The 17958-nt window shown below is 32.4% G+C and overlaps 1 protein-coding gene and 1 long non-coding RNA gene across 2 annotated transcripts; one reads left to right on the forward strand and one right to left on the reverse strand.

The window, feature by feature from the left end:
* The first annotated feature begins 1898 nt into the window (after positions 1-1898).
* On the forward strand, positions 1899-7618 carry LOC142541763 (la-related protein 1C-like). Its single transcript, XM_075648231.1, has 8 exons — positions 1899-2288; positions 2551-3001; positions 3113-3258; positions 3376-3447; positions 4118-4189; positions 4479-4487; positions 6733-6802; positions 7593-7618. The coding sequence occupies exons 1-8, from the start codon at positions 1899-1901 to the stop codon at positions 7616-7618; spliced, it is 1236 nt and encodes a 411-aa protein (XP_075504346.1).
* An 897-nt stretch (positions 7619-8515) lies between these two features.
* Positions 8516-9048, reverse strand: LOC142524996 (uncharacterized). The gene is made up of 3 exons (XR_012815005.1): positions 8987-9048; positions 8759-8842; positions 8516-8671 (listed from the first exon to the last, which is right to left on the reverse strand). It is a non-coding gene; the product is annotated as an uncharacterized LOC142524996 (long non-coding RNA).
* Positions 9049-17958: the final 8910 nt, after the last annotated feature.

The raw sequence follows: 17958 nt of genomic DNA on the forward strand, positions 1-17958 counted from the left end.
TAACACTCTAAGAAATAAGAGGAGAAAAATGTAATTTATTAAGTTTTGATAGTGTATCTCACTTGATTGTTAGATTAATAATCAAATAGTTATCTAAAAAATTGGATCTTAAATCGGATCAAAATGATTATTAAAACATCTTAAAATTTTAAAAATATTGGATAAGTGTTTGACTATTAATCTATCATTGTTTAATCCACTCAACCAAACACACCCTTAGAATATACTTTGAACCTTTCCTATTTTAAATTGATTTTCCATAAACAAAGAACATTTTCATTTACCTAAGAATACAGAGAGAGGGATTCATTTCCTTGTACTAAAATTGTGCTATGATAACGGTACGGTTTATATTTTGTTTTAAGAGGCACTTTAGGTTTTGTATTTCATGATTCCGGGACAAATATACAATATTTAATAAAAATATTACCACCGCTAATTTTTAAATGGATGAGCTTATTGAGGACTTCTGAAAACATGTCTTTGATATTTTCTTATATAGAAAATTGAACACTTAAATGAGTTTATAATGACATAAAATGCACTCTTATAAAAATCGGTTTTGCCATTTTCATAAAATAAGAGCAAATACGAAGTATTTGTTAGTTGATATAAGAGTTCGTTATGTTGTGGCGTTTACATGTGCATGAGATGTGATAGAATAATATTAGATACAATCATCAACAGGAACAAAAAAATAAGTGATATTTAGAACAAAATGCTACGTGTGTACCATGAATAATCTTATACGACAAAAATCAACTCTTGAACATGTTGAAATCACCTCTATATTCTAGATAGCAGTGCATAGATGAATCAGACCATAATAATAATTCTTAGGGTTGAACTAGTGACAAATACTTGTAGAGCCAATTTTTTCTAATAATTTTTTGGGCTTGAATCAATTAGTACATAAATTATTTAGAACAATTATTACATGTCAATTGAAAAAAAATCTATTTAGTTTAACGTAGATTTCTATCATGATTTTTATTTAATTAAAAGAATATTTTTGTCAATTGATTTAGAATGATTAAAGCAAATTATAATCTCTATATTATCTAAGAACAGAAGTAACACTCATGTTCTTATTCTCACCATATTTTCAAATTTTGAACATCCAATCCTTATCTATATTTTTGAAAGTATAGTTATGTTATACATTAATTATTATATTTAAAGTATGGTATTAAAGATAAATCGGCTATTTTTTTAGGAAAAAATTAATATGACAATAGTAAATATTTTATTCTTATTTAGATTATTATTTTTTTAGTAATTTTAGAGTAAGTTTTTTGTTTTTATCTAATCTTGTATTTGAGTTTTATTTAATTCTATCAAAATTTTCTAGCAAAAAGTTAATGTGAAACAATTTGAAATACAAAGATAAGATCTTCTTAATGATAATTTGGAGATAAATTATATCATCACCATATGTCAAAATTTTAAAAGTAAAACTTGATATAAATCACCTTATAAATCATTAAAGATTTTTCGATTTTTAAAAACATAGGCTTTGTTTTTATAAAAAAGATATCGGATTTTAAATATCGATTATTTTACTTCTTTGTTTTTTTTTTTCGAGATATAAAATATTATTTGTTCCGATATAAATAAATAAAATTAACCTTTATTTTTTATCTTGATACTAAATACGTATATCCTAATTAAATCCGAGCTGTAATTATATTTGTCGTAGGAAACTAATTCCCCGCTTCATTGCTCTATATATATGCGGGGAGACTAGAACACTGCACTTTTATTTGCTTCCGAACAAGAAAACGGGCGGAGATAGGCGATTTCGATTTCGAGTGGGAATTTTTGGGTTTTCTTTAATCGATTCGATTGTGTTGGTGGGTTTGATGTTCAGTTGCCTGACCTATTTTTTTGTTTCTGCAATGGCTACTGCTTCTGACTCCTCCGCCTCTGTTCAATCTGTAAATTCTGTTATTGATCGCCATTCACGGCTCGCGTCGCCTTGTTCATGTTCGAGTATCTCTGATCAGAAGCACGTTTTGCCTTCTGAAATTTTCCTAAACCAATTAATCGCACCACCTGCTAGTTTCTTGGCCGAGGATGGTCAGGCTGAGGGAAGTGAGAATGTTGGTGTAACCAAGAAGTGTGTTTGGAACAATCCTGCTAATGGTGTTGCTCCGCAGGTTGGTGCTTTGATGGGGACAGCATCTTGGCCTGATTTCTCCAAATCAGCTCGTGCTTCCACGAAGGCTTCTTCGAGTTCGACTGATTCTCTTGAAGAACTCTCTCACGAACCAATCATTCTGTCACAGGTTTTATTTCTGTCATTGTTGTTCTCTATATTTTGGCCCTTTTAATCTACCTGTTCAATTTATCTGATGTTCTTAGTTGCTTGGGTTTATTATATATGCTTCTAGTGCTATTATGAACTCGATGATCAAGTTTTCGTACAAGTTAGACTGCTTTCCTTACGAAATTTTCTTTTTGTGAATAATAGGGGACGTCAGTTGACTCTTGGTCTTCACAGGAAGTAGCAACAAATTCAGCTTCGAACCATGAATTCCTATCCGCCAGTGTTCTCCGGAGCTAGGTGGTGACAGGACAAGTCACAGAAACATAACAGCCAACGGCAGCTTTTCTCAAGCACCAAATTCACACAGTTCTGTGGTTGAAGCGTCTCCTTTTAAGCCAGTGAAGTCCAGCATCTCTTCGGGGGTATCTCCTAGGGACAACACACGTTGGGATGTTGGACAGAGAGGAGGATCTCACAGTGGGCATGAGCCACACCATCCGCGTGGTCCTTTTAGAAGGAACAACAGTGGACCGCAACTTCAAGGGAATGGTTCTTCTAATCATGGCCATGGTAGCAAACGATACCAGGAACGTTGGATTGATGATTGGAGCTATAACCATCAATCTTTTGGCAGCAGAGTAAACCTTGCACCCCAGCAGAGTGTCGCCTCTCGGCCCTTCATACGTGGTCCAGTTTCAAGTGCTCCTTTTATTCCTCCACCTCCCCCTGTGGGTGCGCGGCCCTATGGTCCCCAGTGTTCTACAATGGTGAGGTTTGCTGCTTTGAGATACTTGCTTCTGTAGATTATCTTGCGTGCTAATTATATTTTGTTTCAATTTGCAGATGCTTCATCTTTTACGTATTTTGCTCTTGGACCCCACCCAGGTTCACCCGGGCACATGCCTATGTTTCCATATGCACCAATGTCGTCTCCCATACCTGATCCTCACTTGCCTTCCAAAATTGTGAAACAGATAGATTATTATTTGGTATGTTATTTTTGTTATGCATACTAAATGATTCATCCGCTCATTGCTGTCTATTTGCGCATGGTATCAACGCTTGGATTTTCACATGTATCTTGCAGTGATGATAATTTGGTGAAGGACACATATTTGCGCCAGAAAATGGATGTGGATGGATGGGTTCCCATAAACTTAATAGCAAGCTTTAAGAAAGTAAGTCGGTCAAATTAATGAAAAATTTCCTGCTTATGCTTATTTCTTTATCCATTTTATCTAAACTTAAACTTGCGATTCTTTTTTGATTGTTGGTACATAGAAGAGAAATTTTGAGGCTCTAGATCAGAAAGTTGAAAATATCAAAAGCTTGATTCTTTAATTGGAATTTAGTGAGCAATATAGGTTAAGAATTTTGAAATGTTTCGGTTTTGTTAGATATTCTTGGATGAAATAAAATGACAATTGATATCTAACTGTAATACGCTTGAGTTTATCAGAAGATTTATATTGATATGGAAATGGTAAATTTGTATGACCAAGAATGCACATTAGAATCATGGTACACTCTTTTTAGTTGGTTTCATTAGGTAACAATGATACTATTTTGAGAATGAAGTAGCTTGGACGGGTTAGTTATTCATGTAAGTTGTCTTTGGAGTGGAATTTGGAGATGCCTGATCGGATCAAAATCATCTCTGGCTGAAAATCTTGCCTGCCATGATTTGAAACACCAAAACTGTTAGTGCTGCCATTTAACCTCTTATCATAGTCACAGAGGCAGCTGGATATTTTATGGCTGATCATATCAAACTTTTTAAATGATTTGCCACCTATTACGATGAGACTTAACTATGAATACTAATATTATACATTCTCAATTTTTCAGATTAGGGAGCTGACAGACAATGTCCAACTTATATTGGATGCTTTGCGAGCTTCGAATGTGGTGGAAATACAGGTGAAATGTATCGCATATTTGATCTTCGCAATACCACTTTTCTTATAGTAAATCTTTTACTAGTAGTGTAGTCCAAAATTTTACTGAAAAAACAAGTGAATATGCGATTAACTTATGAGCAAAATCTGTTAATATCCCCTTTTCAGCTTTCTCATGCGACTTGTTCTATAATCTATAGACTTGTTATCCTTTGGGTATTTTGTAGACATTTCATCCCACGACATGCACTTTAGATAGAGTATTGGTGGTTTCTAACTCATCTAGGCGATTTTTTTTCTTACTCTTGCAGGGAGAAAAGGTGAGGAGGAAGGGTAATTGGAGAAAATGGATAATGCCAACCTTCTTGTATTCTACATGATCAAGTCCTCAATTTCTTTAATGAGCAATATAGGTTAAGAAGAAAATCATTGAACGAGGAAACAACTGGTTCTTTAGTGGTTTTTTAAAATACAATTGTGCATTTTACGATGTCCTTTTACCAAGTACTCTAATATTTTGCCAAAAATATTAATTTCCCGTCAAAATGTTTTTCTAAAAAAGAAAAGATATATCATTAATATTGAAATATATGTACTACAATAAATGATAATTTCAATTATTGTTTGTATTGATTATATCAATCATTTAGTTCAAATTTGAATTTAATTCATTTTATATTAATTAAAATATAATTATATTATATATTTTTATTATTTTTTTATTCAAATTGAAAAAACTTTATTGAAAATATAAACTAAATTAAAAATTTTTTACATTGATTATATCAATCAATTTAATTTGTGATATGATTTGTGTTACTATGATATTTAATTTTTATTACAAACTGTATAAATAAATTTTAAACAAAATGATTGCAATTTATATATATATATATATCATCATCCATTCGATGCGTAATTTTCTATATTTCATCACATCCAATAGATGAGTGACACCATCGGTGCTCAGAAAAGTGTGTACGGTAGGTGTGCAGGATATCAAAATTAATTATATGTGTGTGTGTACTGTAATAAATGACCACTTTAATTATTGTTTGCATTGATTATATCAATTCATTTAATTCAATTTTGAATTTATTTAATTTTTGTATTAATTCAAATGTAATTTATGTATTATATGTTTTTTATTTTTTTACTCAAATTGAAACTAATCGAATATAGCCTAAATTGGGGCAATCCATGGTATTTTTCGATTTCTAGATAATTCAATGTTAAGTGTTGTACAATTATTCCAAGGAAATGGGAATCATGCTGGCTGTGGATCAACTTTTGAAAACTAGATAGATATCGAGCACATAATTAAACAAGAATAAAATGTTATAAAATATTTTGAAATATATTTATACAGATGGATTTATTTATATATTTCGAGCATGTTTTAGTTTGATTTTTGAGTATAAGAATAATGGGAGCATGTTTATTGTTTGATATTTCGGAGAATATCACCCAATAAATCATATACTCTTGCTAATATACTCCTCCAAAAATTAGATTTACTAGTATTTATCCATTATATATATAATTTCAAAAATATCATACTCATCTTAAAACCAAAACGTAGTAAACTAATTTTAAGTATGATTCAAATTATTTTCAACGTAACAATTTATATTATAACAAAAAAATATTATTCAAATGCTCGTGTCCACACATTAAACACTATATGGGTTAGATGAAATATTTTCTTTAGTCTTACTTTATAGATTTTCAAAGATATTTTATTGAAAATATCTATAATTTTTGCAGTGGTAATGATGCAATTAGTAAAAATAAATCACATAAAAAACATATTTTATTCATACCACAATTCAATTTTTATAATATATATATATATATATCTATATATCTATAATATATCCAAGCATTTTTCTCTAAGCATAAAGTCTCAACTAAAATAAAGAACCTTATCATGTTATCAGAATATTAAGTATCAACCAAAAACCCAACAGAAAAAATTCATATCCAATATTTCAATATAATATAAGATGTTTCTGAAAAAAAAAAAGAGAGGTAATAAACTCGGGACAATCACGAATCCAACTAAATTAGCAACGACTAGAAATAAGTCGAAGTTAACCAAAATTTTCAGACGGTGGCTATATGAAGAAAAGAAGAATAGAAAAACTTTTAGCAAACCAAATCTAGTAAACCTTCTCTATCTAAAAATCCATTATTAGGGGGACTAAAATGTAGAAAACAAAAAAACTGTGCCGATGTGCCAAGATAGCCGTTGATGACTTCACCGCACAAGCTCGGAAAAGCAGCCTAAAATATAGAGTTTTTGTATGTTCAAAGTCCTCACTTATGTATCGCTAGAAACTATGTTTGTTTTCATCATGTATATGCAGACTAGAAATATTGAGAGATTGAGAACCTGATCCTGTAGGATACAGGATGGTTGTGCTGCCATTTAACCTCTTATCATAGTGACAGAGGCAGCTGGATATTTTATGGCTGATCATATCGAACTGTTTAAATGATTTGCCACCTATTAAGATGAGACTTAGCTATGAATACTAATATTATACATTCTTAATTTTTCAGATTAGGGAGCTGACAGAATGTCCAACTTATACTGGATGCTTTGCGAGCTTCGAATGTGGTGGAAATACAGGTGAATGATTAACATGTTTGATCTTCGTAATACCACTTTTCTAATAGTTAATCTTTTACGTAGTGTAGTCCAAAATTTTACTGAAAAAACAAGTGAATATGCTATTAACTTACGAGCAAAATCTGTTAATGTCCCCTTTTCAGTTTTCTCACGCGCCTTATCTATATATATATACTTGTTATCCTTTGGGTATTTTGTAGACATTTCAGCCCACGACATGCACTTTAGATAGAGTATTGGTGGTCTCTAACTCATCTAGGTGATTTTGTTTCTTACTCTTGCAGGGAGAAAAAGTGAGAAGGAAGGGTAACCGGAGAAAATGGATAATGCCAACCATCATGTATCCTACAGGATCAAGTCCTCGATCTCTCAATATTTCTAGTATGCATATTAATGATGAAAAGACAAACACGTAGTTTCTAGTGATATTATTATCATAGGTGGGGACTTTGAACACACAACAACTCTATTAGGCTGCTTTTCCGAGCTTGTGGTGGTCTCTAACTCATCTAGGCGATTTTTTTTCTTACTCTTGCAGGGAGAAAAGGTGAGGAGGAAGGGTAACTGGAGAAAATGGATAATGCCAACCATCATGTATCCTATAGGATCAAGTCCTCAATCTCTCAATATTCTAGTTTGCATATACATGATGAAAAGAAAACACGTAGTTTCTAGCGATACTATTATCATAGGTGGGGACTTTGAACACACAACAACTCTATTTTAGGCTTTTTTTCGAGCTTGTGGTGGTCTCTAACTCATCTAGACGATTTTTTTCTTACTCTTGCAGGGAGAAAAGGTGAGGAGGAAGGGTAACTGTAGAAAATAGATAATGTTAACCATCTTGTATCCTACATGATCAAGTTCTCAATCTCTCAATATTTCTAGTCTGCATATACATGATGAAAAGACAAACACATAGTTTTTAACGATACATAGGTGGGGACTTTGAACATACAACAACTCTATATTTTAGGCTGCTTTTCCGAGCTTGTGCGGTGAAGTCATCAACGGCTATCTTGAAACATCGGCACATTTTTTTTGTTTTCTACATTTTAGTCCCCCTAATCATGGATTTTTGGATAGAGAATGTTTACTAGATTTGGTTGCTAAAAGTTTTTCTGTTCTTCCTTTCTTCATTTAGTCACCGTCTGAAGATTTTGGTTAACTTCCACTTATTTCTTATAGTCGTTGGTAATTTAGTTGGATTCGTGATTGTCTCGAGTCTATTACCTCTCTCTCTTTTTTTTCCCCAGAAACATCTTATATTATATTGAAATATTGGATGAATATTTTCTGTTTGGTTTTTGGTTGATACTTAATATTTGATGACAGGATAATGTTTTATTTTAGTTGAGACTTTATGCGTATGAAAAAATGTTTTGATATATATATATATATATATATATATTATAAAAATTGAATTGCAGTATGAAAAAATGTGTTTTTAATGTGATTATTTTTACTAATTGCATCTTTATCACTGCAAAAATTATAGACATTTTCAATAAAATATCTTTGAAAATCTATAAAGTAAGACTAAAGAAAATATTTAATCTAACCGATATACCGTTTAATGTGTTGCCACAAGCATTAAATAATATTTTTTGTTATAAATAAATTGTTACGATGAAATAGTTTGAATCATACTTAAAATTAGTTTACTACGTTTTGATTTTGAGCTGAGTACGATATTTTGAAGTTATATATATAATGGATAAACACTAGTAAATCTAATTTTTGGAGGATAGTATATTAGCAAGAGTATATATCTGGGAACTTTTCAACTGTGTCTACTAACAAACCATTTGCCCCACCGGTGTCAAAAATGTCGGGAACGTCTTCAAATGTTGTTTCTACATGTTCCATCTGATTAACGAAGAAAAATTCTAAAGTCAAAAAAGTAAAAATACTGTCATCCCTATTTCAAAGAAAAGCAATCGAGCAGCATAATACCTGACTTTGCACGGCACTTAGCATAGCTGGACCAATACGCTCGCGGACAAGTCTGCCACTTAGAAGGCTCACTATCACATCAATCTGTACAGTCAGATTATTAGCTCCAAACTCAATCAGATTACTAAACATGCTATAAATCTCGAAGATTGAATGCCAGAATTATCACGTCTGCAATTGAATAGTATTGACTCAAGATTATTAATCCATTCAATAGATAAGACTTACCAAATACAGGAGACACTGTATCCCAGATTCATCGGACTGCCACAAAAAGTGATGATTCAAAGACTTCGATGGAGTAAACAGCACCGGATATGGCACCAACCGAAGCCCCTCTAACAAATCCACTTTCTGTCTCTTGGCCAATAAGCGCTCCAGTCATTGCTCCCAATATGGTACCAACTGCATAGCAGGGACAGCTCCTTCATTAGCATAAAGAATAATTCGAGAGAAAGTACTACTAAAGATCAACATCCCTCTAAAATTCGGTAGTCGCTGCGTGAGACGTTTCTGAAAAAAATAATCATAAGGTGATTGAAAAATCACCTTTAATCAACTCCAAAAACCTATACAGCACAAAATTCACATCCAAAATCCTACACCACACAATCACAAAGAAAATGAAAACTGCATCCTTGGGGTTCTCAGTATGAATGATGGTTTTCTTCACATTCTCTGTCACCCAAGGTCCAAACATAGCCTAAAATTATAATTTCTTTAAATGTTCTAAATCCCCAAATATGCTGAAAACCCCCAATTTGCGGGACATAGCAAAAACCTAAACCCTAAAACAATAAAAACCACGGGAGAACAAATCAATGTTAAGGAAAAAACACATTATAATTATGGGGTGGGTGAAACCACCAAACCCCTTGAATCGTGATAACCCACCTGCATTAGAAGCGTACGATCAAACCAAAATCAAGAAATTGAATCTACAACCACTCAAACCAAATGGTTCCAATATGTGTTTGTACTTAAGAAGTCTACTGCAAACAAAAAATGTTGAAACATATTGGAACCATTTGCAGCAAGGGAGGTGGAAAAGGAGTGTGGATTGGCAGTCCTCACTCACCCAAGGCACCTAAGCATGGCCCTCGTCCCCCTTCTCGTCTAAAATGCACTGAGATGCGCCAAATTGCAGCTGTTCTCTTCCAAGAATCCCCATTTTCTTCAAAATGTTTGGTGCCATCCTTTTTGCCGAAACCTGTCTGCAAATCCTTGGCTTCTAATAGAGCCCTATTCTACGAGGATGAACTGTGCCAAGCGGTTGCGCAAAACAATCTTCGTTGATTTTTGCTGTTTTCTGGTATTATTTTTGTTCCATATATGTGTATAGCTAGAACATTGGCATGATTGCTTTTGGTATAGTTTCTGGAGATTTGGAGTAGGCCCGCCTGGTGAAATTTTTCTAGTCAGTTTAGGTGCTTGTGAATTTTGGGGCCTAAAGATTCTGTTGTCATAGGAAATCCGCCGAATCAATAAGTGGTTGAACTTCTAGAACTTAAATATCATCTTGATCGTTGAATTACTGTTTGAACAGTCTAAAACACCCTGTGGATCACCAACTACTGCACCAACGTCGAACTGGTTCCAGGATACATCAAATCCTGCATCAACGTCCAATCTTAGTGGATTTGGAGAAAGAGGTTTTCAAAAAAAAAACTTCTTCGGAAGTCATCTAACAAAGATATTGCCCAATCGATTCTGAATTCTCCCAACCGATTATAATGTGCTAGTGCATTAGTAGGGACAATAGATCTAACACAGTAGTCGATTTCAACTGGTTAATAAGACAAGGACGAATCTTTAAAATATTTATTTCATTTCATGTTTTTTTATTCTATTAGGGTGTGTTTGGTACAAGTGATGAGATAAATAAATGATTAATTATGTTATAGCTAATCAAACATTATTGTGATACTATTAAGATTGGTTTGGTTCAACAATTTTGAATATGTGATTAGCTTTGTAAATATTGAGTGATGTCTAATGTGAGACCGTCCCACGATCATAATCCGTGAGACGGGTCAACTCTACCCATATTCACAATAAAAAGTAATACTCCTTAGCATAAAAAGTAATACTTTTTCATGGGTAACCCAATAAGAGATCCGTCTCACAAATACGACCGTGAGACCGTCTCACACAAGTTTTTGCGTATTAATAAATTTAATATTATACCTTGTTAAGTTACTTATTTGTTGTGCTCAAAGCAATACATAATATTAGATAATAATAATAATGTTAATAATGACGATCTTAATAATCTTTCGAATTAATATGTGTAAATATCATAAAATTAATATAATAAAATAAAATATTATTGATAAGCATAACCAACATTAAAATTTAGTTTTTATTATTTTATTAAAATATATACAAATAAATTTATTTTTTTCAAAATAAAATATATCTTTATATTTTTTTAAAGTTTAAATCAAATAAATAATAATGATCATATATTAAATATCGAGATACGACATTAACGTACAAAATTCTAAAATAAATTTTTTTATTCTAAGGCAAAAACTTGTGTGAGACGGTCTCATGGGTCGTATTTTTGAGACGGATCTCTATTTGGGTCATCCATGAAAAAGTATTATTTTTTTATGCTAAGAGTATTACTTTTATTGTGAATATGCGTCGGGTTGACCGTCTCACAGCTTAAGATCGTGAGACTGGTCTCCACATAAGACTCACTCTTATTCAATAAATAACCTAACACTCTAAGAACTAAGAGGAGAAAAATGTAATTTATAAGTTTTGATAGTGTATCTCACTTGATTTGTTAGCATTAATAATCAAATAGTTATCTAAAAAATTGGATCTTCTAAATCGGATCAAAATGATTATTAAAACATCTTAAAATTTTAACCAAATATTGGATAAGTGTTTGACTATAATCTATCATTGTTTAATCCACTCAACCAAACACACCCTTAGAATATACTTTGAACCTTTCCTATTTTAAATTGATTTTCCATAAACAAAGAACATTTTCATTTACCTAAGAATACAGAGAGAGGGATTCATTTCCTGTACTAAAATTGTGCTTATGATAACGGTACGGTTTATATTTTGTTTTAAGAGGCACTTTAGGTTTTGTATTTCATGATTCCGGGACAAATATACAATATTAATAAAAATATTACCACGCTAAATTTTAAATGGATGAGCTTATGAGGACTTCTGAAAACATGTCTTTGATATTTATTCTTATATAGAAAAATTGAACACTTAAATGAGTTCTAATGACATAAAATGCACTCTTATAAACAATCGGTTTGGCCATTTTTCATAAAATAAGAGCAAATACGAAGTATTTGTTAGTTGATATAAGAGTTCGTTATGTTGTGGCGTTTACATGTGCATGAGATGTGATAGAATAATATTAGATACAATCATCAACAGGAACAAAAAATAAGTGATATTTAGAACAAAATGCTACGTGTGTACCATATGAATAATCTTATACGACAAAAATCAACTCTTGAACATGTTGAAATCACCTCTATATTCTAGATAGCAGTGCATAGATGAATCAGACCATAATAATAATTCTTAGGTTGAACTAGTGACAAATACTTGTAGAGCCAATTTTTTCTAATAATTTTTTGGGCTTGAATCAATTAGTACATTAAATTATTAGAACAATTATTACATGTCAATGACAAAAAAAATCTATTAGTTTAACGTAGATTTCTATCATGATTTTTATTTAATTAAAAGAATATTTTGTCAATTGATTTAGAATGATTAAAGCAAATTATAATCTCTATATTATCTAAGAACAGAAGTAACAACTCATGTCTTATTCTCACCATATTTTCAAATTTTGAACATCCAATCCTTATCTATATTTTTGAAGTATAGTTATGTTATACATTAATTATTATTTATTTAAAGTATGGTATAAAGATAAATCGGCTATTTTTTTAGGAAAAAATTAATATGACAATAGTAAATATTTTATTCTTATTTAGATTATTTATTTTTTTAGTAATTTTTAGAGTAAGTTTTTTTGTTTTTCTTATCTAATCTTGTATTTGAGTTTTATTTAATTCTATCAAAATTTTCTAGCAAAAAGTTAATGTGAAACAATTTGAAATACAAAGATAAGATCTTCTTAATGATAATTTGGAGATAAATTATATCATCACCATATGTCAAAATTTTAAAGTAAAACTTGATATAAATCAACCTTATAAATCATAAGATTTTTTCGATTTTTAAAAACATAGGCTTTGTTTTTATAAATAAAAGATATCGGATTTTAAATATCGATTATTTTACTTCTTTGTTTTTTTTTTCGAGATATAAAATATTATTTGTTCCGATATATAAATAAATAAATTAACCCTTTATCTTTTTATCTTGATACTAAAATACGTATATCTAATTAAATCCGAGCTGTAATTATATTTGTCGTAGGAAACAATTCCCCGCTTCATGCTCTATATATATGCGGGGAGACTAGAACACTGCACTTTTATTTGCTTCCGAACAAGAAAACGGGCGGAGATAGCGATTTCGATTCGAGTGGGAATTTTTTGGGTTTTCTTTAATCGATTCGATTTGTTGGTGTGGGTTTGATGTTCCGTTGCCTGACCTCTATTTTTTTGTTTTCTGCAATGGCTACTGCTTCTGACTCCTCCGCCTCTGTTCATACTGTAAATTCTGTTATTGATCGCCATTCACGGCTCAGAGTCGCCTTGTTCATGTTCGAGTACTCTCTGATCAGAAGCACGTTTTGCCCTTCTGAAATTTTCCTAAACCAATTAATCGCCACCACCGCTAGTTTCTGGCCCGAGTGGTCAGGCTGAGGGAAGTGAGAATGTTGGTGTAACCAGAAGTGTGTTTGGAACAATCCTGCTAATGGTGTTGCTCCGCAGGTTGGTGCTTTTGATGGGGACAGCATCTTGGCCCTGATTTCTCCAAATCAGCTCGTGCTTCCACGAAGGCTTCTTCGAGTTCGACTGATTCTCTTGAAGAACTCTCTCACGAACCAATCATTCTGTCACAGGTTTATATTTCTGTCATTGTTGTTCTCTATATTTTGGCCCTTTTAATCTACCTGTTCAATTTATCTGATGTGTCTTAGTTGCTTGGGTTTTATGTATATATGCTTCTAGTGCTATTATGAACTCGATGATCAAGTTTTCGTACAAGTTAGACTGCTTTCCTTACGAAATTTTCTTTTTGTGAATAATAGGGGACGTCAGTTGACTCTTGGTCTTCACAGGAAGTAGCAACAAATTCAGCTCGAACCATGAATCTCCTATCCGCCAGTGTTCTCCGGAGCTAGGTGGTGACAGGACAAGTCACAGAAACATAACAGCCAACGGCAGCTTTTTCTCAAGCACCAAATTCACACAGTTCTGTGGTTGAAGCGTCTCCTTTTAAGCCAGTGAAGTCCAGCATCTCTTCGGGGGTATTCCTAGGGACAACACACGTTGGGATGTTGGACAGAGAGGAGGATCTCACAGTGGGCATGAGCCACACCATCCGCGTGGTCCTTTTAGAAGGAACAACAGTGGACCGCAACTTCAAGGGAATGGTTCTTCTAATCATGGCCATGGTAGCAAACGATACCAGGAACGTTGGATTGATGATTGGAGCTATAACCATCAATCTTTTGGCAGCAGAGGTAAACCTTGCACCCCAGCAGAGTGTCGCCTCTCGGCCCTTCATACGTGGTCCAGTTTCAAGTGCTCCTTTTATTCCTCCACCTCCCCCTGTGGGTGCGCGGCCCTATGTTCCCCCAGTGTTCTACAATGGTGAGGTTTGCTGCTTTGAGATACTTGCTTCTGTAGATTATCTTGCGTGCTAATTATATTTTGTTTCAATTTGCAGATGCTTCATCTTTTACGTATTTTGCTCTTGGACCCCACCCAGGTTCACCCGGGCACATGCCTATGTTTCCATATGCACCAATGTCGTCTCCCATACCTGATCCTCACTTGCCTTCCAAAATTGTGAAACAGATAGATTATTATTTTTGGTATGTTATTTTTGTTATGCATACTAAATGATTCATCCGCTCATTGCTGTCTATTTGCGCATGGTATCAACGCTTGGATTTCACATGTATCTGCAGTGATGATAATTTGGTGAAGGACACATATTTGCGCCAGAAAATGGATGTGGATGGATGGGTTCCATAAACTTAATAGCAAGCTTTAAGAAAGTAAGTCGGTCAAATTAATGAAAAATTTCCTGCTTATGCTTATTTCTTTATCCATTTATCTAAACTTAAACTTGCGATTCTTTTTTGATTGTTGGTACATAGAAGAGAAATTTTGAGGCTCTAGATCAGAAAGTTGAAAATATCAAAAGCTTGATTCTTTAATTGGAATTTAGTGAGCAATATAGGTTAAGAATTTTGAAATGTTTCGGTTTGTTAGATTATTCTTGGATGAAATAAAATGACAATTGATATCTAACTGTAATACGCTTGAGTTTATCAGAAGATTTATATTGATATGGAAATGGTAAATTTGTATGACCAAGAATGCACATTAGAATCATGGTACACTCTTTTTAGTTGGTTTCATTAGGTAACAATGATACTATTTTGAGAATGAGTAGCTTGGACGGGTTAGTTATTCATGTAAGTTGTCTTTGGAGTGGAATTTGGAGATGCATGATCGGATCAAAATCATCTCTGGCTGAAAATCTTGCCTGCCATGATTTGAAACACCAAATCGACTGTTAGTGCTGCCATTTAACCTCTTATCATAGTCACAGAGGCAGCTGGATATTTATGGCTGATCATATCAAACTTTTTAAATGATTTGCCACCTATTACGATGAGACTTAACTATGAATACTAATATATACATTCTCAATTTTTCAGATTAGGAGCTGACAGACAATGTCCAACTTATATTGGATGCTTTTGCGAGCTTCGAATGTGGTGGAAATACAGGTGAAATGTATCGCATATTTGATCTTCGCAATACCACTTTCTTATAGTAAATCTTTTACTAGTAGTGTAGTCCAAAATTTACTGAAAAAACAAGTGAATATGTGAGTAACTTATGAGCAAAATCTGTTAATATCCCCTTTTCAGCTTTCTCATGCGACTTGTTCTATATATCTATAGACTGTTATCCTTTGGGTATTTTGTAGACATTTCATCCCACGACATGCACTTTAGATAGAGTATTGTGGTTTCTAACTCATCTAAGCGATTTTTTTTCTACTCTTGCAGGGAGAAAAGGTGAGGAGGAAGGGTAATTGGAGAAAATGGATAATGCCAACCTTCTTGTATTCTACATGATCAAGTCCTCAATTTCTTTAATGAGCAATATAGGTTAAGAAGTAAAATCATTGAACGAGGAAACAACTGGTTCTTTAGTGGTTTTTTTTAAATACAATTGTGCATTTTACGATGTCCTTTTACCAAGTACTCTAATATTTTGCCAAAAATATTAACTTTCCGTCAAAATGTTATTTCTAAAAAAGAAAAGATATATCATTAATATTGAATATATGTACTACAATAAATGATAATTTCAATTATTGTTTGTATTGATTATATCAATTCATTTAGTTCAAATTTGAATTTAATTCATTTTTATATTAATTCAAATATAATTTATATATTATATATTTTTTATTCAAATTGAAACTAAACTTTATTGAAAATATAAACTAAATTAAAATTTTTACATTGATTATATCAATCAATTTAATTTGTGATATGATTTGTGTTACTATGATATATTAATTTTTATTACAAACTGTATAAATAAATTTTAAACACAAATGATTACAATGTTATATATATATATATATATATATATATATATATATATATATAATTTTGATATCCTGCACACCTACGTGCACACCTCTGTGAGCACCGATGAGGTGTCACTCATCCATTCGATGTGTAATTTTTCTATATTTCATCACACCCAATAGATGAGTGACACCTCGTCGGTGCTCACAAAAGTGTGTACGGTAGGTGTGCAGGATATCAAAATTAATTATATGTGTGTGTACTGTAATAAATGATCACTTTAATTATTGTTTGCATTGATTATATCAATTCATTTAATTCAATTTTGAATTTATTTAATTTTTGTATTAATTCAAATGTAATTTATGTATTATATGTTTTTTTATTTTTTTACTCAAATTGAAACTAATCGAAGATAGCCTAAATTGGGGCAATCCATGGTATTTTTCGATTTCTAGATAATTCAATGTTAAGTGTTGTACAATTATGCCAAGGAAATGGGAATCATGCTGGCTGCGGATCAACTTTTGAAAACTAGATAGATATCGAGCACATAATTAAACAAGAATAAAATGTTATAAAATATTTTGAAATATATTTATACAGATGGATTTATTTATATATTTCGAGCATGTTTTAGTTTGATATTTTTGAGTATAAGAATAATGTGGGAGCATGTTTTAGTTTGATATTTCGGAGAATATATCACCCAAATAAATCATATACTCTTGCTAATATACTATCCTCCAAAAATTAGATTTACTAGTATTTATCCATTATATACTATCCTCCAAAAATTAGATTAACTTATGAGCAAAATCTGTTAATATCCCCTTTTCAGCTTTCTCATCCGTCTTGTTCTATATATCTATATATCCTTTGGGTATTTTGTAGACATTTCATCCCACAACATGCACTTTAGATAGAGCATCGGTGCTTTCTAACTTATCTAGGCGATTTTTTTCTTACTCTTGCAGGGAGGAAAGGTGAGGAGGAAGGGTAACTGGAGAAAATGGATAATTCCAACCATCATGTTTCCTACCGGATCAAGTCCTCATTCTCTCAATATTTCTAGTCTGCATATACATGATGAAAAGACAAACACGTAGTTTCTAGCGATACTATTATCATAGGTGGGGACTTTGAACACACAACAACTCTATATTTTAGGCTGCTTTTCAGAGTTTGTGGTGGTCTCTAACTCATCTAGGCGATTTTTTTTTCTTACTCTTGCAGGTAGAATAGGTGAGTAGGAAGGGTTACTGGAGAAAATGGATAATGCCAACTATCCTGTATTCTACAGGATCAAGTCCTCAATCTCTCAATATTTCTAATCTGCATATACATGATAAAAAGACTAACACAATTTCTAGCTATATTTTAGCCACCGTCGGAAGATATTGGTTTACTTCCACTTATTTCTTATAGTCGTTGGTAATTTAGTTGG

The sequence above is a fragment of the Primulina tabacum genome, chromosome 1 (assembly GCF_025594145.1).
Source record: "Primulina tabacum isolate GXHZ01 chromosome 1, ASM2559414v2, whole genome shotgun sequence".
NCBI lineage: Eukaryota > Viridiplantae > Streptophyta > Magnoliopsida > Lamiales > Gesneriaceae > Primulina > Primulina tabacum.